The sequence below is a fragment of the Simochromis diagramma genome, unplaced genomic scaffold (assembly GCF_900408965.1).
Source record: "Simochromis diagramma unplaced genomic scaffold, fSimDia1.1 OVJJ01000816.1, whole genome shotgun sequence".
NCBI classification, from domain to species: Eukaryota; Metazoa; Chordata; class Actinopteri; order Cichliformes; family Cichlidae; genus Simochromis; species Simochromis diagramma.
In genome coordinates this window covers 6,536,852-6,556,444 of record NW_024386908.1, presented here as the reverse complement: position 1 = coordinate 6,556,444, position 19,593 = coordinate 6,536,852, and the positions used below count along the sequence as shown (strand labels likewise).

Genomic DNA, 19,593 nt, shown 5'->3' with positions numbered 1-19,593 from the left:
AATGATGTCATGTTAATATGGAACTAAATCACAGAGGGATGTGTCCAGCACCTTGTTGAATCTATGGCATGAAGAATTAAAGCAACAAAGGTCTTAACCCAGTATAAGCAAAGCAGCATAAGCAGTATGTGTGCTAACATACCCGCCAAGCGCTCTCCCTGTTTTCTCTACAAGCAGTGACTGTTATTGAGTTTTACTCAGGTTAAGAACAAAACACTTAGCAAGTACAGTGATGGGTAACTAAAACAGTGGCTAACAACATGTGGCTGTACTGCCATCTGTTGACTGAAAACACACATCACATTTCCACAAATCCTCCAAAAATAATTAAGTTGTGTCATTTGTTGGGACTCAGTTGGGACGCATTGAGAAAATTTCACAAGTACACAGTTGTCATTTGTTTGTTGCATTCGGTTTAATGGTTTTGCAGCTTGACACAAAAGAAGTTAGCGTACAGATCCAGGTGATATACAGTAGTAGATGTCAAAGCGATATGTCTTTCATTGTTAATAACTCCGAATAACAATTTCGAGTCATTGCGAAACCCACAGCTCCCCCACCAACATTCTGTCCCCATCGTTGGTAGCATTACTCCTGTTTCAATAAATAAATTTAAAAAAGAAGAAGAAAAAACGCTATTCACAAATAACTTACATACTTTTCATAAACACTTTTTAAAAATAACCAAAAGCATTTCTTATTATATTTTTGTCTACATACTAATGACTGATTTAACAGAGATGGAGACTGTCTGTGTAAAAAGAAATCATAATTTTTCCAACAAAAAAAAAAATTAATAGAAAATAACTTAAGAGACTGGAAAATCGCACTTTTCGCTTGACGAACAACTTAAACTTTCTTTTCCTTGTGCATATTTATTTCTATCTACAAAGTGTTTGGAGAATCATGTGCCTTGTCATATAATTCATTCAAGACATTTTAGATCTAGGTCATATGATGGTATACAAATATGGTTGGTAATTTGTCTAGAAAAGCATTTGGATTAACAACAAATCTTATTTTTGAGAAACAATTTTCTTTTTCCAGTATTGTGTTACACCTGAACAAAAGCTAGAGGGATGCAAGATGTGGCATCTTAGTGAGCATCAATGTGAAGACTGTTTGATAATAAAGACTAGATCCTCAATATGGTCCGTGTATTTGCTTCCCAGAGTCTGTTATATACATGTTGCTTGAGGCAGGCTTAAATTTCCAGTCCCACAACGCACAGTGCCAGCAGCACCAAAGACACCAGGCTTAAGGTGGGCGTGATTGTGGATGCATGACCTGAGGAAGAAGAAGAAACAACATCAAACACACAAAAAAGTGATTGAAAAGTAGGTAAAATGGGTGAAGACTTTCATTTTTATTTAATGATTTTTCTGAGCTTTACCCAGAATCTTAATCCTCCTGATTGGGCCATCTCCTCCTTCATAACGGCCGCGCACCATCAGTTCATAATCTCCAACCTGAGGCATGGGGAAGTCCATGAAGTGCCAGCCAGTGATGTAGACCTTCCCATAGATGTAGCCTGACTTTCTGAACATGACCTGGCAGATGATGAGAAACATGGAAGGTCTTCAGCAATCCTGTTATCGCTATACGACAGACGTGAGAAACTTGTTTTAACTCTAATTAAAAGAGAAACACTTTACAAACCTTGTAGTACAGCGGGAAGGAAATATTACCGAACCAGTCGTACTGGATATGATCCCACCACACATACAGCCATTTCCCTGTCCAACTGATGTATCGCCACATCCTGGGAGGATCTGGTGGTGCTGTAAAGAGATCATTTATTGAGTCTCCAAATGCAGATTTGCTCCTTATTATAAATCTTATTATAGTTATGCCGTGAGTCGTCTGTCTTACGTGGCCTCTTGGTGAACATCTCACACATTTCTCCAGGGGGTCCGAGGCCTGCTCCATTGTAGGCACGGACCTCGATGAGGTAGTGTGAATCTGGCAGCATATTTTCCAGCCTTGTCTGATTGACTGAGGCTGAGACAAAAATACGATTGGCACCTGGTTCCGGATCATCATATTTTCTCCAGTATCTGACCTAGATGACAGGATATGGGATTGTTATGGAATGGACCCCTGTTCAACTGATTGTTAATGCAACTATATAATCTCTCTGCGGTTCTGTACCTGGTATCCCTCAATATACTGTTGTAGGCCTGTTCCAGTGTCAACCACTGGCAGCCACCAAACCAGAGCTTCAGTGGAGGACACAGGCCTAGCGTAGATATCTGTTGGAGATTCTGTAGGTACTGAAGAAGATGGAGAAAAATGAAATTGAAAAAGGTGCTCATAGTTTCCACGGTAATAAAAACAGGAATGTGATCAAGCCCAAAGCAAAGGTCTTACCATCTCGTGGATAGTAGATGACCTTTGTGAGGGTGTAGGGTCCGTCTCCTTTCACATTAAATGACTTGATCTTCACCTGAAACTCTCGCACCTGGAAGTCTTCCTCAGTGGGGATGAAATAGGTGTCTCTGTGAACGTGTCGTCTCGTCTCAGGGTCCGAGATGGTCTCGTACCACCAGTCGTAAGCATCGTGAGGCTTAAACGCGACGATGTAGCCAAACTTCTTACCATAGAAGTACCAAGGCTCCACGGGCTAAAGGTCACAAGTTGAAACAGTTTCCAGTAAAATTCAACTGTTAAAATGGAACTTGCGAGTGAGGAAGTCAAGCAGAGACACCTACTGTCCACGTGATGATTATCTCACCATTTCGACCTCCATAACCGGCCAGATTGGTGGGAGACACAACTGGTGCTGAGGGCAAGAAAATAGTTTATCATTAGTATTTTTAAAATAGCATATCTAACATATCACAACTTCAATTTCTTTTTTATCCTTACGAGCGTCCCAGGTTTTGATCTTGAGGGAGGGGATACTGGCCTCTCCAGAGCCATGCTCATTAGTAGCAATGATCCTAAACTGATATTCCATCCAAGGATACAAGTCTGTCACCTCTGCTTTCTCCATACTGCCATCAAGAACAGTTGGAGCTGAAGGACAGAAGGAACATTTAAATGATGAAAATAATAATAATAAATATATCTATTATTTTTTTAAGTAATTTATATCCAAAAGAATCACAGATCATACTCATTTGTTTCAGAGCCTAAAAATAGTAAAGGATGCTTTAGTTTATCATATCTGTGGCGTGAGTTGGCCCCCTGCTGGCAGCGAGCAGTACTCACAAGTGCTGGCATTCCTCCAGTCATCTTCATATAGAGCCCAGTAGTGTCTGGTCTGAATGGTATAGTAGAGAATAGGGCTATTATGCTCAGCTCCTTTAGTCCACCACAGCTTCACCCACGTGTCCCCAATCTCTTCCACCCGAATCACACCAGGAGGACCAGGAACACCTGGGGTTTGGGGATCAGATGAGGGAGGAGAATGAAAACACATGGAAAAATGAGTATAAGGGGTATAATCATAATATGATAAAAATAATTCCAGTTTTTCTGTAGTCACTTATATTCAGCAGTGTTGCTTTGTTCTAGCACCTCAGAACAGACTTTAATGGCAAAAGATGTCATGCCTATTTGCTAGCATGGAAAAATATTGAGCTGGGGGTGGGTTCCCAAGTAGCTTGCAGATCTGCAGCAACACTAGGAAGGCTACAGCAGCTTACATAGCATACTTTTATATGAGATTTCCTCATTGGATCCATGAAAATGTTACAGCTTTGCCATCACTTGCTGATGTGGGCTGGCACTGAGAACTTTCCTTCATAGCTTTCTAAGACTAAACTTGACTCTTTACATCTGTGTTCACCTCATGCTCAGACTGACCTACAATCTTGAGATCACAGTAGGCAGTGTCACTGTCCACAACAGTCTGAGCCGTGCAGGTGTAGCGACCTTCATGCCAAATTTGAGCGTTCAATATTCTCAGGTCGCCAACACCATCTTCGTTCTAAATGACAGGAAACAACAGCATAATAGAAGGAAGGAAACCCAAAGGAGAAAAGGATAATGAGAAAAGTGGGTGAAGTATACAGAGGATCTTTAGTCTGCATCTTCGAAGAAGGTTTAACATAAATATGGCTGTAATAAATCACCAACCCTACCATGACACGTTCATATTGTTGCCACTCTGCATTAAAGTCGATGACTCTGAAGTCTATAGCCCAGATAAATGTGATGTCCAGCATGGGGTCGTATGAAGCTTCACACTTCAGAATCACCTCGTCACCAACTCTAACCTCAGTGTCCTCAGGTGCTACTGTGATGCTGGTAGCCTCTAAGCAAAAGAATATTATAGATACACCTAAAAATCATTCTAGATTGTGGGATCTTTACTCTGTTTAGATGCACACATATACATGCGCTGACCTGTGATGGTGAGATAGCCAGAGCTGTTGGCCTTTCCTCTGTCATTCTCCGCAAAGCAGGTGTAAACCCCTTCATCGTTTTTGGTGGCATTCAAGATCTCCAGACTCCCGTCAAACATGATTGAAATGCTGTGAATATGGACATAAGCAGTTAAGCTTCCTGATGTGCCTTTTTTCAACAAGCAAAGGAGTAAAGCTGAGGTATTAGGCTGACCGTGAGCTGTTGTAGAGGAGCTCTTTGCCCTTTGTCCAGGTGAATCGAGGTCTAGGAGCCGCTCTGGGTTTACACTCAATCACCACACGTCCGTCTTTAGCTCCGAGAAGCTGCTTCTTCACAGGGTTGAACTCGAATGTTGGCGCACAGGCTGGAGGGAGGTTAGAAGTGTCATTTTGTGTTTAATACCTGTCTTAAACCATAATGTAGCAGTTCAGTTGTGCTTTTAAATGTCAAAATTCACTAAATCAGAGTACCGATGACTCGCAGCTCAGCGTTGGCGTATTTGATGCCCCAGTAGTTCTCAGCGATGCACTGATACATCCCGGAGTCAGCAAAAGTCAGGCTGGAAAACTTCAGCTCACCTTTACCATACTAGAAAACACACAACCCAAACGTGTACTTGAGCCAAAGAAGACTTACACACAGCAACTGTAAAGCCAAGCTGAGATATCATATTGCCCAGTTTCACACAACATGTCAAAGAGTTTTTACCATATATCCATCTTTATACCAGCGGATGAAAGGGAAGGGTTTCCCTGATGCCACACAGCGCATGGTGTGCTCTGAGCCAATGTCTTTCATCGTGTTATTGATGGTCTCTGCCCACTCCGGAGCAGCTGGAAAAATATAATGGGAATCACTATACATTACTGGATAACACAGACAGGCAAGTCACTGAGCTCTGACAAATGACTTACACTCCACGTAGAGCCAGGCCTTGTGCCAGTCCTTTCCTTTAGTGTTGATGGCTTCACAGTCATAAAATCCCACATCTTCGTACTGTACATTAAACAGATGAAGCACGGCCCCCGATTCACTGATTTCATGATTAGCTGGGAGGTCTGTAGCATCAACCTTCCTCCATACAATATGTGGGATGGGACTGTGCAGAAAATACAGTTAGTTTGTTGATGTGATAGTAAAGCAAACTAACCAGAGGGTCTTCTTTGATGCAGTCCCTACAGATAAAGGTATACAAAAAATAAAAGTATTTTAAAAAGTATAAAAAAATGTCTTAGACCACCAGCCAGTTTAAATTAACAGAACTGTTCATTACCCAAATCATTTTTCTATTTCTGTAATAGGCAATCCAAGAATATTCACAAACTCTTTGTACAAAGTAATCTTAATGTAAAATATAATTGTTCTCCATAAATTTTCAATTTTACTGTTGTAAAAAAGCAAAAAAAAGAAAAGACTCATTATTATTTTTGGATTAAGAAGCAAAATTACAGTTTTTTACTTGCATACTTGAACAGAAAAATTTGTTTTAATGAGATCTCCCTATTTTACGAGATGAGGAAATGAGGAAACATGGGAACCGTTTGGAATTAATCTGCATTCGTTTTACTTAAATCGCTTTGGAAAACACTATCTAATGTCTAAAGTCCTGGTTATGGTTAGGGATAAGGTTATGGTTAGGTTTAAGGTAGTGCTGTCAGCATTAATCTTGTTAAAATGACGTTAACACCATAACCGCATTAATGCGACAAATCTCCTTTAGTGAGTTAACGCGGATCTCCCCGCGTGTGGGGCTGGACTGCGCTAACGCATTAATGAGCTAACCGCGCTGATGCATCGACGCCGTGCTGACAGCACTAGTTTAGGAATAAAGTTAGGGTTAGGGCTGGAATACATGGCTGGGACGTGTATTACCCTGGGAGAGTCATTCTACTGGATTTTATCCATAACCCAGACGTAGCATAAGAACGCAGAAGGAACACCTCAGGACTTGACAAAATCATCACTGTATTACACCTCGGGAGTGAGAACAGGCTGAATTTGAACATAAGAATGTGATTTGAGTTTGTAATTTGCCAATACAGTTTTTAGTTTTACACAGGTTTTTGACAGATCACTCGAATAGTTTTATTTTCTTGTTTTTATGACAGTTAGTCGAATAAATTGGTTAGGCACTGTACATGAATGCAAACTTAAGAATAATTTAAACGATATAACACAAGATATTCAAAAGATATAACGTTCCTATTTGGAATACGTAAGTATACAACCCCTTTAGTTACAGACTGTTTCCAGGTTTTCTTGAGTTTGAAACAGGACTATAATATTTCAGTGGTTTTTAAATATACATTTTGACTCAGTCATTTAACAATCCAAACATTTTTTCTTTTTGAGCCATTCTTCTTTGCATTTTTCTGCATGTGATTGTATTTCTATTGAAAGTCCAGTTTCTGTAAATGACTTACAAATGACTGCAAAAAGCTGTTTTTACGTGGCATCTGCTCACATTTATACCAATTGATATTGATATTATCAGTAAAAGGGAATCAAATGTGTGCTCATGTTACCTTGCCTAGTTTAAAAAAAAAAGTCAACTATTTCCATTATTGTTTCCACATAAACTCTTTCCTATGGTATTTGAATGCATCAGTGTTATCCAATGCTTGCATGTGTACATGAATTATACTAAGAAAAACTTACTTTCCAAGAGCAAAGCATTCTAATGTAATATTAGAGGCCAGCATGGCAGTCGTATCTGGGAACTTCACCCTGATGTCTGCTGGGTATTTTCTCTCCTCACCTGGGAGAAAAGGCTTCATTATATATACAATAATAAAGCAGGCAAAAATCCTTTTCCGGTATCGTTGCAGCACGGTGACTAACCATCCTCAGGGGGTAAGGGGATGAGAGGGATGAATTTGGAGAAAACACTCTTTCCTAAGACGGGACTAGAAACAAAGCAAGAGTAGTTTCCCGCATCCTGAGCTTCCACCTTGGCAATGTAGAGGTTCCCAGTCTTCTGGGAGACAAACCTACGACGGTCTGTGTTCAGGAACACTGGGAACTCATTGTAGATCCAGCGGTAGGTAACCTCCTCTGAAAGGGAACAGAAAGAGGGAGAGATGCATGGGCCACGTTTTCTTGTTTGCACCTCTGAAATCTACACACTGTTTGAATGATGAATTTTAGGTGTAATTCTTGAAGACATGTACATACGTGGCCAGGCTTTTGGAGGTACACACAACAGAACTGCTCCCTGTCCTTCTTTGACATAAACTGGCTCTCTCTCTTCATCAGGAAACTCGCCCAGAACTACACAGAAAGTACACGGGGGTCAAAGTTCAGCCACTGCAAAACTGCTCAAAGGCGTGAATAAGCTTTAGTCATTAAGGAGCTCAATGAGTCAACACAGTGTTTGATAAGTATTATGATTCAAAGAGCATTCCCTCAAAGATGAAAACTTGCTGTGTTGCTTTCTAGATTTTAGTCTGTGTTGTCCTCTCTTCTGTAAATGGTACTTACATAGTGCCTTTCTACGTAGTTAAACGTTCAATTTGCTTTTCCTACAGGTCTCTATCACGCAATCACACACACATTTGCACCGCTCTTGTACTGGTAGATTTACTGGTAGCTTTTATTTGTTCGATTGGTAGAAGACCCGTTCTACCACCTGAGCCTCAGCCTTGGTGATTTGGAACTGCCATACCTGGTTTAGGTTTTTTCCATTTGATCTCCACTTAGTCTTTATCTGTATGCCAGCCTGAGGACATTACAGTTGAAATTAATACATAAATATCAACACTAAAATAATCTGGACCAGTCAAGGAACTCAATCGTCACAACCTTAATGAGTTGAAGATAATGTGAGCAGACACGCTGTCGAACCTGAAGCTAAAGCCAAGAACATATTCAGCTCAAGATGTCAACACTGAACTTAAGCAGGAATGCCGTGCTTGGTGGTATTCACTTTCAAATACATTTTTAATTTTATTTCTTTGACTTTTTGCTTTTAATTTAGTTCAGTTTCAGTTTAGTTTAAAAAGCAGTTTTGGTCTTTATTATTTTTTATTGTATGGAAGGCATACGTCAGAGGCAAGACTTAGGAAAGTCAATACAGTTAATAGAATAAAAACACACAACTTGACTCACATTCTTGTAGGCATCCAAAATGTCAATAAATATGACCATCAAAGCCTTAAAAGACAAGTTTTAATAACAACTCTTTACTAAATTAACAAACACAAAAACTAAGAATCTTTCCTGTATATTTTTTGAGTTAGTTTTATTTCGCTTTTTCAAATGTCTAGTTTAAAGTTTTATTTGAGTGACCTAAAATGTTTTGGTTTTTTTTTACATATAGTTTTAGTTTTTAGTTCAGTTTTAACTATATTAACATTATACTCACATCCAAACTTGACTCTGGCCTCTTTGCTGATAACGGTGCCGTAAATATTCCTGGCCACACAGACGTACGTCCCAGCATGTTTCTTCTGGATTGGATTGGTGATTACCAAATTCCCCCCCACCAGGCTGTAGTGTTCATCCGGCTGCTCCTTGAGCTTGATTTCCCAGTTATCCCGACGCCACCTAGCAGCAATTCAAATGTGACATCCTGTAATGTAATTTAATGTATTCCTTATTTAGGAAAACTATCATGCACCGGCTTGTAACCTGTATGTAGCTGGGGGGTTAGCACGTGCTCTGCAGTTCATGGAGATTCTCCCATCGGGTGAGTCTTCGATGTAAACCACATCCACAGGCTCCTCTTCAAATATGGGGCCGTAACCAGTAGCATCCTCTGATACAGAACAAATTAGTTAGTTCATACATATTAGATCAAAAATAATCCTGAATTAGCTCTTTTAGAGTCCTTTTATTATGACAAAACCAACTCACCACCGTATATTCTGGGCTCACCAAACAAAACTGCCACTAGAAGAGTAGAAACATTAAACATTAAAGGCTGCACAGTAATATCTTTTTTCCCCTCAACCTCATTTTGAGAGAGCATGTGTTATTTTTAGGCATCATTAGTTTTCTTACCTGTGAGGGAGGGGAAGGAGGAGAGAGCCAGCAGCAATAAAGCAGTGGAAGCCATGGCAGTCAGCAGACTGACTCAGATGGATGGAGGTGGATGGAGAGAAAAGTCGATGGACAGGACATGAACCGGGGAGGGCTGAAAGAGACAGGGAGGAAGGAGAGCTTTTCCTTCAGGATCTACGTCATCATTTGTTTCATTATTCAGTGCAACTTATTTTATTTCTTCAAAACACTTATGTCACTCAAAACAGGCTAATGACACTACATGCTATTTACTGGACTTTGCAGACCAGAAGCAGTCAGTGCAGAGCAAGCTGGAATCCTCCCTGTGAATATAAATGATTCAGGATGTCAGTGACTCAGCAGTACAATGCAGTGTGAGCTGGGTGGGTGCACAACCACAAGAAAGTGCACCTGCACAAACACACATACCTGCACTGTCTGAGTGCATGCTCAAACACTGAAACCCCACAACTGCCTGCATATGAACAAAACACATTGTAGCTCAGCATTACTTAAGGGCTCCCGCAGTGCCATGAAACATGCTTACACATCACTCCTACAGGATGAAATGACAGTACTGCTGCTGTGTGTTGGTGTGTGTGTTTGCAACAGCAGAAAACTATGTCAAACATGACACAGTGTGAAAAACAGAAGAAATGACTCACAGAGGCATGGATATGTAAAGTATGACCTTGGATTGGTTAACAGGATGGGTTAAGCTGGAAATTGGATATCTCTGTGTAAAGTTTTAAAATCTCTTGTGGAGAACACATTTTATATCATTATCTCATAAAGAAATTGAGGAATCCCTGTATGATTGTCTGTTTTTCCCCTGTCTTGGCAGTGTTTGCTACTTTGCAGCTGTGCTGGGGACCAAGTGGCAACCAGTAAATGCAGTTCCAGGACTGGCCACTTGAGGCTGACTCCAAGAGCCAATTAGTTACCATAACCAGGGGTGCACATAAGTGGTCCGCAGGTGCACATTCGCACCAGATAAGAAGTTGCAACGCACGTTTGCGTACATATAAAAGGCACTGTTCTTGTGCGCTAAAGTGGGATTTTCACGGCATATTCTGCACCACATCTCTGTGCGTTCATCATTTGTTTGAAGCCAGCTCACCTCCTGCAACCACTTTTCTGAGAATACGCGCTTCTTTTACGGTTTGGACTCCTTCGGACATTTCTTTGGAAGTGGAGGAACACCAGAGTAATTGCTTAAAGGAGCTTGCTTCTTCGACATCTTTAAGAGTTCTAAACAAATGTCTGTCCTCTTCCAGAAAATCTTATGTACGCAAATGTGCGTTGCAGCTTCTTATCTGGGTTAGCGAATGTGCACCTGCGGACCACTTATGTGCACTCCTGACCATAACTCCCATTTTAAAATACTGTTATTTACAACAGAAATACACAGGTTTACAGCCCTGTGCAGATAGGTTCTTTTTTAGTATTAATGGGTAATTTATGTCTTCATAACAACTGTAGGGGTAGAGATTAATGTAACCCATTTAAGGTTTACAGCTTTGCACATGCTAGCTATCTATTTGATCTCACCATCGTTATCTAAAAGATAATATATTCTGTTTTGTTCTTCCAATAAGTCTATTTTTTGTCATCAACTTTACCATTTTATTTGTGTGTTATTACTAGCCCTCAATTCTTACCTTTAACTACGATCAATTCATGCTCCAAAAAAGCAAGATGCAAAAACAGTAAGTTAAAGTTAAGGTTTTAAATCAGCAAAGCCACATCTACAACCTAGTATGTAGATAGAATTTGGTTTTAATAAGCAAACAAGCCATCTCAGAGGTGATTTTAGTTATACTGTTTTATGCAAGGCTGCTTTAGTTAGCAACCTTTGTGTAAGCCCACTGATAGCTAACTAAAGGCTTCTTCCCCTTTGTGATTTCAGTTTACTGTAAATATAGATGGAAATATGGAAAAAAAAATTGCATAAGAATGACAACTAAAATCTTTAGTTGTATTTTAAGCAACTCTGTTATAAACTGTAGGCTGACCTTGTTGTTGCTTATATGACATTTACATTTCAGGTTTCAATATTTAAAAAAGGAATGAAGGAAAAGCCTGACTCTGTAATTGTGACGAATCTTGTTGTGGGATTAGTGGGTGTAAATGCTACATTTTGGCAGCTTCTCATTTTTGTATTAGTGTTGCAAAGTGCACTGGTTCGGCACAGAATAGACAACTACTACAGCTATGTATGCAAGTTACTTCACTTTACATAGCCAAATACTATTTATAAATTTCCTTGAAGTCTCTGCTGACTTGTTGAGGATACAAGAGCTGCAGATTTCTCTTTTGTATCTGCCGCTGGTTCAAAATGCATCGGAAATCTTTCAATTTGCTCTAAACCATCATCAACTCAGGCTTACAATGGATAATCTTCATACACTGTCACATGGAATGAGGCCGTATTAAACTGAACATATTAAACATTACATTTATATAGTTAAAGGCATATACTGTATGCACGAAAACTAAAATTAACATGCACTTCACTTTAGTAATGCAAACTTTAAAAGGCAAATTGAAGCTGAACGGTAAAAAAATGTGGCAAAAAAATAGACCTAGAAAGGACCAAACAGCCATCATTCTCAGTTAGCAGCATCTGTCTCAAACAAGCAGAAAGAGGGAGTGAGAGAGCAGAGGCATACACCCAGTAGCTTATCCACATGCAGAGACTGCAGCAGTGACTTCTCAAAGGCCCTCATGATGACTCAGCACTAATGTCACCATAGCTGCACAGCTATGCGTCTGTGCATCTTGTCCTAAGATGAAAGTACACCTCTTGCATCTCGATATGGGTACACAGATCTGTACACAGGCTACATTGAAAGTGTGCAAACACATTCAGAAATCACTTTTATATATAGTACTTTCATACAGCTTTGCAGATTAAAGTTGCAATCTGTCATAATGGAAATTCTGATCAATTCATCTGAGTTTGTTTTCATGCGATTCCCAGCTGGCAATAATCCCACCACCATCCTCTTTGGACAGACCAGAAAAAAATTTAGGTCAGCACACGTATTAAGCCTCAAGTCTCTCTCGGGGGCTGACTGGATAACCATGTTTGCATGCGGCTTTTGTGGCTGCCAGAAATCACATTCATAGTAATGTTAGAATTCAGCAACAGGGCACTCGAGTAATGCTGCTTTAATCTTGAGTTTGCTGGGTTACTTATGCACGGGCTTTTGGATCACAAGGGATGTAAATGACAGAATAAAGACACACGAGGCTGAATAAGGAATAATCTGAATCTTGCAGCCAAATCCATTTGGTGAAGGACTTTTCAGCATCTGAAAGGAGGCGTTACACTGTCACATCTTTTACAATCTGTAAAATCCCAGCAGACAAGGGGAAAAGAGAGAAAGTGTAGGGGAGGGACACAATCCTGCGATGTGAGCAAACACATTTGAAGTTACCTTGGTTATACTGACTCTTACAGCTACTTCCATTTCTTTCACACTATGCAACAAATACACTGAACACTACAGTGCAGGCCGTTTGCGGCACTAATCTGGCTGACTGTTAAGTTCATATTCAAAGGGTATGCAGGATGTGGCTCTATAGCAATACACATTTAATTTAACAATAATTCAGAATTAATGTTTTAAGAGGACAGATGTTCCAGCGCATATATACAGCAGTTTGGGCCAATAAGGGAGTAGCCCTGTCTAATACTTTCCCAAGCAGATGCCATAATGGATCCACTGCACTCTGCGCCCTTGACGCATCCAGTATGAGACACTTTCACCTTGAGTCTCCTCCCTGCATCCACTGATGCACTTTTTTAAAAAGCATGTGCTGCAGTCGATTCACTCTGAACTAAACCTGCAGAGTGAAATGCAAAGCCAGACAGCGCTGACTTTGTCGCAGTCTTCAGTCTTTTAGAGTAACTGCGCAGTTCCTTACATCACTTCACCCCTATGACGATTGAGCGGCACCGGTAATTCACTGCTCTGCATTGCGGTACTCCAGAGCCGGTCCATTTCCACACTCCAGCTCTCAAAGCACCCCCGGTTTATTCTCACATCTCCGGACACAAAGAGACAATTGTGTCATGCACGCGCTCGTCTGCGGTGTCGTTCTTACCTTTTGAGGCGGAATGAGAAATTTCAGCGCACTGTCTTCATGGCACACCTGGACCCGAACCGCAACGTGCCACAGAGCCCACCCCGCCGGAGCGTCCCGTTCAGATGAACTTTTCTATTGGATGAGAGAGGCTGAGTGGCAGGTCATGGTTAGCGGGGAGGAGGCGGCTGCGATTGGCTTTCGAGAGAGGGAGGATGAGGATGGGAGGGATGCGAGCATCATGCTTGTGCGCATCCCAGACGAGGGAAATAAAGTCACAGTGGGGAAAAAAGACAATTGGTTAAGTCATAATAAGTATTAAAGATAAATCAATAAAATTAAAGGAGGAAATATATTAAGGCGAGTTATTGAATTGCTGTCATCTGATTGAATATAAAGTACAAATACAAGTACAAGTACAAGGGCAGGCTATAACTTGGCACTCCAACGCACTAAAGATTTCGCAGGAATTTGGAAATTTATTATAATACAAAGGGATTTGGGAAATTTGAAAAAAGACATAAAGGAAAGCTTCCTATAGCTGATGCGGCCATGTGCTGTGCATCTTAAATGACCTGCAGATTAATTATTAATGGTGGATTGCAGACCAGGCGAGGTACAAGGATTCCTTACAATACAATAAAATAAGTTGTGGTTCCAGGGTGGGGGCAAGATTTTATTTTATTTTATTTTTTTGCGGGGGGGATCATCCTAAACTTAGTAAACATAATTAATCCTACAGTTTTAGGTTGTTTTTTTTTTACCTATCCTACAAGTTTTGTACTTTTTTTTAAGTAAAAGTACAAAACTATTAAAGTAAACTACTTAAAGTATCTCAAGTAAGTTCTTACTCTATGACTAGCTAATTTTACAATGAAAAGAAGTGATTTAGTTACACATTTTTGTTGATAATCTGTCTTTAATACAAATGTAGAAGTAGAAAGGAGCACAACAGAAAAACTGAAGTATATCAGATGTTTGTATCAGTACTGCAGTTACTGCACTTTTACACACTGAGGGTCCTCCAGACAGTCCTCCTCACAGGATTTACAGGATGAGACTTATGGGAGAAAATGATTTGATCCACAGTGTGATTAAAGAATAGCTAACACATTAGCCTAAAAATAAATATGTTGTCTAGTCCACTGCATGCACTTACAGTGTTTAACAAATTTATCAGACCACCTGTCTTAAAAGCAAGAAAACACAAATATTTTTGATTACAAGTATACAAGTGAATAACTGTAGTTTGGCATCATAATCAAACAATATTATAGTGTTTTACATTTTTTTTTATTTTTTTGCTTTTTAAAAAAAAATAAAAGAGCACATTTGAAAAGCCATGGGTGATGACAATAATTATATTTTAGCATTAAAAATATAATTCAGATTAAAGCGCTTGCACATACTGGTGAATCAAAAATTATTCTGGTGATTAATAATACTGTCAATTTAGGCTGTGGGATAAGCCTTACACTGGATGAAGGTCTAATAAAATTGTTAATGTGTGTTGTCATCATTTGTATACATGTTTTCAAATTTGGATTTCCAGTCTTTTTTGCCTTAATACTGTGTATGCCTATATGCTGGGTTTTGAATTTTGTAGTCATCTTCTCTGATAGCTGTCATATTTACACGGATTTCCTTTTCAATGGAAACCAGTGTTACAGAGGAATTTGAATAAAGCACACACACCACACATGCGGTGCCCCAGATGTATGTTAATCTTGTGAGGATTAACTTTCAGTTGTTAATCTCTGCTGGTCATTAGCTGGAGAAAAGACAAATCATGCACTAGGTGGCGCCACACACACGCACATACACACTTTATGTTTTACCCCTTGTACAAAGTCAAAGAAAAACATACCAGTTGTGGAATCCTGAAACCAACATTTATTTCATTTTTTTAAACTTCATTTAAAATACAAAATATTTTGCAATATTATATCGTAGAGTAAACCATTTTGACAGCCTTTCATGCTTCCCGTGTAGCGTTAACATTAACCAGAATGTCATATCATATACTGTGTAGCCTACTGTATGTTAACCAGTAACTAGAACATCGTTTCTGGTGTATTCACACTCCAATTTGCCAGTTCGGTTATAAATCCATGCTGACCATATTTCCATATGCTCCCAATTAATATTAATTCTGGGGTTTTTTGTCTTCTTTTTGGATGCACACGCTTTAAAAGGATATCATTTTTAACTGATGTCTAGTTTAGGACAATAGTTCTTGTGCAAGCTACATCCACCCACACGGTGTTGTCCCAAAATAGATGCATGTGTTTATTTTAAATGATATAGCCTATTTAACTGTGTGCCTTTTTTTTTTTTTTAATTTATTTGTAAAAAATACAGAAAATGTGCATGAACTGTCTAAAACAGAAACAATACAGGTGTCACAAGAGCTCAGTCACAAGTTAAATAATCTCCTTTGATACCTGATCGGCTAAACATTTGCAAAGTCACCTGACGGGTTAAAATATAAAATAACTTCACACCAAATGAAAAAGAATGATAACTGTAAATAGTCCCATCTCACACTGAACTGACTGAGGTCTAGCTCTCACCTTTGACCTCAACGTGCTCAATTCAAAGTATTATTTACAAAAATGCAACAGAAATATCTACACGTGGAAAGCTGACACGTTGCAACCTAAAAACTTGATGCAAGTTATGATAAACCCAACACATGGAAATGTTCTCTGAAAAAGAAAAGGAAAGGAAAGAAAGTTTTGCATGTCCTGTTGAGAGTGGGAGCAGACTGCTTGACGCACATTGGAATTATAGACTGGTACCAATGGAAACAGAAAGCAACGGCATACATTGGGCACGCTGCAACGCGGTAGCATGCATGTGGTGCACACGCTCACTCTCGTGCACCCGGACATTCACACTTAAGCTTCATTCATTTTACAGTAATATAAAACTCACTGCGCTCAGACTGAGACGACATACAGCATAAGGGTTGAATGCATAAACCGAAGTCACCAGTGTGTTTTACCATTTGGAGTGAAACAAGCAATATTTTCACATGAACAGATACACCTGTTTTCACATTCAGTATCATTTTTATGACCGCGTCGTTTCTAAGCGCTACCAGCAAATGTAAGTCTATTCCAGATGTTGAGTCTGGTTCCGACTGGCGGTTACCTGGTGAGAAGGTTGGCAGTTGTTTAGTGCTCCCAACAGGTTGGGAGAAGTTTGAAATGTACACATGACACATTTTTCCCATTTTATTATCGAGTGTTCATAGCTGGATGGTATGATTATATGATGCGTATACACTGTGAGCCGATGGTAGCTGGATAATATGATTGTCAACAAGGGCATAGCAATCTATAGGTGGAAGCGATCCCTCACAACAAACGCCACTGTGTAACATCAAAATTGTTCAAATCAAGTCACGTTTATAGCACTGTGTAGGAACCCTGGACTCCAAAATGAAAGAGGCTATTTTTTTAAATAACTAGCCCACATACAATATTTAGTGGCATTACAGCTGATAAAATGGTCTTAGTTTTAATGTTCCCCTATGAACAACTTTATTATCAGCGAAATCCTGAAGCGCATTTTTTTGCGGTGTTGAACACTCGCGTAGCTTTTAAAGCTGTTATTAAGGTAAGGTCGGGTGGTATTCTGAATGCATCGCAGCTGTAGACTTCTTGAACTGCTCTGAGCTCTGGTCTGTCTCATGTATGAAGGAAGGATGTAACTATGAATCAGGTTGCCGTTCACTACAAAGGCACTAGAAACCGTGCTGAGAGCTTCTCAATCATTAACATCCAAACATCCAGACACCGCTGCACCATCTCTCTGTGAACCTTTCTCTAAATGCGACATATTTGCAGCACAGTACGCACAGCACATATGCAAGAAGGAATGCTATTGGAAGCAGTGCTGGGGTAGCGGTTAGCTCTGTCCACGTAAAACAGAGGCCTGCGCAGGGGCCACAACTCGAGGTGGAAGCACCTGGCAATGACACTGGATCAATCACCACTTAAGAGATCAGTGAGAAGAAGCGCAGGCTTGGGAAAAACACAAAAGACTGCAAAAAAGAAAAGAATGGGAGGCCGACTGCAGTTAAGTGTGGGAGGTCTGGCTAGCTGGCTGGTGTGATAAGTGGCTGAAAGCTGAGCTTATCTAATGTCTAGCCAGGTTTTTAATGACCGCAAATAGACATACCTGTCCTTAAAATATAGCTTTCTTCTTCTTCTACCACATATGTACAAAAAAGGTCAAAAACCTATGCTAGCTTCTACTTGGAGTCACACATTTCACAGCAGTCTCTGCAAAGACACTGCTGTCTTTTTTTCCCTCTATATATCATACGTGATTTGACACTTTCTGACTGATAAAAAAAAAGGAAACAATAAAAGACATACCCAGCTGCTTGTAGGCGTGCATGGTATACAGTTTCAACACGCAGCTTACCTCTGCAACAACTGACACGAGTGTGGTAAAACGCTTATTAGGATCACAATTTACTCCATGCACATGTTTATGAATGGGATTGGATGCATTTTTTTTGCCTGCCTTCTGGTTATGTATTGTAGCTTGATATAATATATCTTTTTTTGATATTTCATATCTTGTATATTTTGCAAAGGATATCAAATGGCACTAACACACTTAAAAGATTCGTGCTCAGTCTGAGTGGTAAAAACCCCTTCGGGTACATTCCTTTTGCTTTTCTGTACTGTTTGCTCTCTCCTTCCCTCATTTCACACCTTCTTTCAATGGTTATGGGTGATGTGGAGCCGGTCTTTGCCATGTTGAGTGCGTCTTGATGAGTGGAGGTCACAGTGTGACCGGGGCTGGCAGGTGTGGGGATGAGGTCGTGTCAGCAGTCTTGGTGACAGTTAGCCATGGCCACCGGAGTGAGAACCACCAAGGGGTTAAGGTAGGTGTCCACAACAACTGTCACCTTAGCAGCTGTCACCACAGAGATGGTCACATTTGCCAGGGTGACAAGGGAGTGGCTGAAGCAAGCGTTGCAGCCAGGCCGTGGCCCTTTGTTAGACAAATGAATTCATGGCGTTGACAGGCGACGGGGCCTCCGAGCTCTCGTTGCCTTCATGCGTGTCTTTTTCTTTCTTGCCGCTGTACTGGCCGATGAAGGAGCCGTCCTCGTTGAACTGCCCGTCCCCACCTTCACCGTAATCCACCAGACTGTCGTCGCTCTCGTCACGCCGCACCGTCCCGTTGGACGGCGTCCGGCTACCCTTCAGCGGCTTGTGGTCCTCAGTGTCACTGTAAGGAGTAGGAAGATGGCTGAGAAAGAACTCGTGCAGCTTGCAGAACGTCTTCTGCACTTCTCATAACCTTTTAGAAAGAAAACAGGCTCTTCAAGCACATAAGCAGTCTGGCTTTTCCACTGCACAAGCATACCTTACCACAGTGACAATATCACTGCAACTTTATGCCATCTTTGGTACACATTTTGATGAAGGTCACTTCAAGTGTGCAAATACATCCACAAGTGATTACTTTTTTAAACTAAAAACTTAAAATGAGCAAAATCATGGGGTAAGTGATACATTACATGTTGTGGCACTGTTATTGTACAGTGGAGCAGCTCAGTTAAATATCATTTAGGGTGTTAGTGCTGTGGTGGTTCAAGTCCGGGTGCAGCGCTGCAAGAGGAGTTTGCAAATACGTGCCGTTCAGTCCTTTGCAATGTACCTGCATCCGAATGCAATTTCTGAAACGTTTTCAGTCAATATGCTTTCGCTTTACATGCAGGGATCCAAAATGCAAACAGCATCATTTAAACCATTTTGTCACGCTCCACCTGTATTAACACATTGAGTTTTATTCAATACTATGGCAGCTACAGTGAGGATCATACAAGTACTTTAGCACTTAATGGAGATATTAAAGACATTATCATTATTAAAACAATAAAATGAAGGGAGCTAGAAGCAGTTAAAGCAGTAATATTAAATGGTAAATCTGGAGTGTTAATGCTGGTACTATAATGAGCATCATGACACAGTAGTCTCTGCCTTCATTTTCTCTTTAATCAGAAACTCAAGGAGGTTTTATAGGTTGCTTGAATTGCATGCTGCTTTTATCGCATCTTGTCTTACCTCTCCATCGACCTAAACCCCTCCCCCCCGAAAAACAAAACAGAAAGATAAA

At 40.3% G+C, this 19,593-nt stretch overlaps 2 protein-coding genes across 13 annotated transcripts in view; both read right to left on the bottom strand.

Moving 5' to 3' along the window:
* Nucleotides 1-396: 396 nt before the first annotated feature.
* Nucleotides 397-13,596, bottom strand: cntn1b (contactin 1b). Its single transcript, XM_040035157.1, has 24 exons — nucleotides 13,468-13,596; nucleotides 9,355-9,487; nucleotides 9,208-9,243; nucleotides 8,983-9,109; nucleotides 8,717-8,898; nucleotides 7,528-7,623; nucleotides 7,195-7,407; nucleotides 7,012-7,111; nucleotides 5,268-5,452; nucleotides 5,062-5,186; nucleotides 4,824-4,941; nucleotides 4,567-4,717; nucleotides 4,354-4,481; nucleotides 4,089-4,261; nucleotides 3,811-3,934; nucleotides 3,214-3,381; nucleotides 2,869-3,018; nucleotides 2,712-2,782; nucleotides 2,371-2,623; nucleotides 2,152-2,273; nucleotides 1,873-2,062; nucleotides 1,660-1,781; nucleotides 1,394-1,550; nucleotides 397-1,287 (listed from the first exon to the last, which is right to left on the bottom strand). Exons 2-24 carry the CDS (start codon nucleotides 9,407-9,409, stop codon nucleotides 1,205-1,207), a joined length of 3,129 nt encoding a protein of 1,042 aa, XP_039891091.1. The 5' UTR covers nucleotides 9,410-9,487; nucleotides 13,468-13,596; the 3' UTR covers nucleotides 397-1,204.
* Nucleotides 13,597-15,319: 1,723 nt separating this feature from the next.
* nrcama (neuronal cell adhesion molecule a) overlaps nucleotides 15,320-19,593 on the bottom strand; it is a 65,124-nt gene continuing 60,850 nt past the window's right edge. For 7 of the 12 annotated variants that reach the window (XM_040035149.1, XM_040035150.1, XM_040035151.1 and 4 more), the window contains 2 exons: nucleotides 19,542-19,553; nucleotides 15,320-18,702 (listed from right to left, as the gene is read on the bottom strand). In XM_040035149.1, coding sequence (XP_039891083.1) covers nucleotides 18,468-18,702; nucleotides 19,542-19,553 — 247 coding nt within the window. In that variant the 3' untranslated portion in view covers nucleotides 15,320-18,467. The remainder of the gene's footprint in view (nucleotides 18,703-19,541; nucleotides 19,554-19,593) is intronic. The other 5 variants (XM_040035144.1, XM_040035155.1, XM_040035156.1 and 2 more) reach the window with 2 other exon arrangements.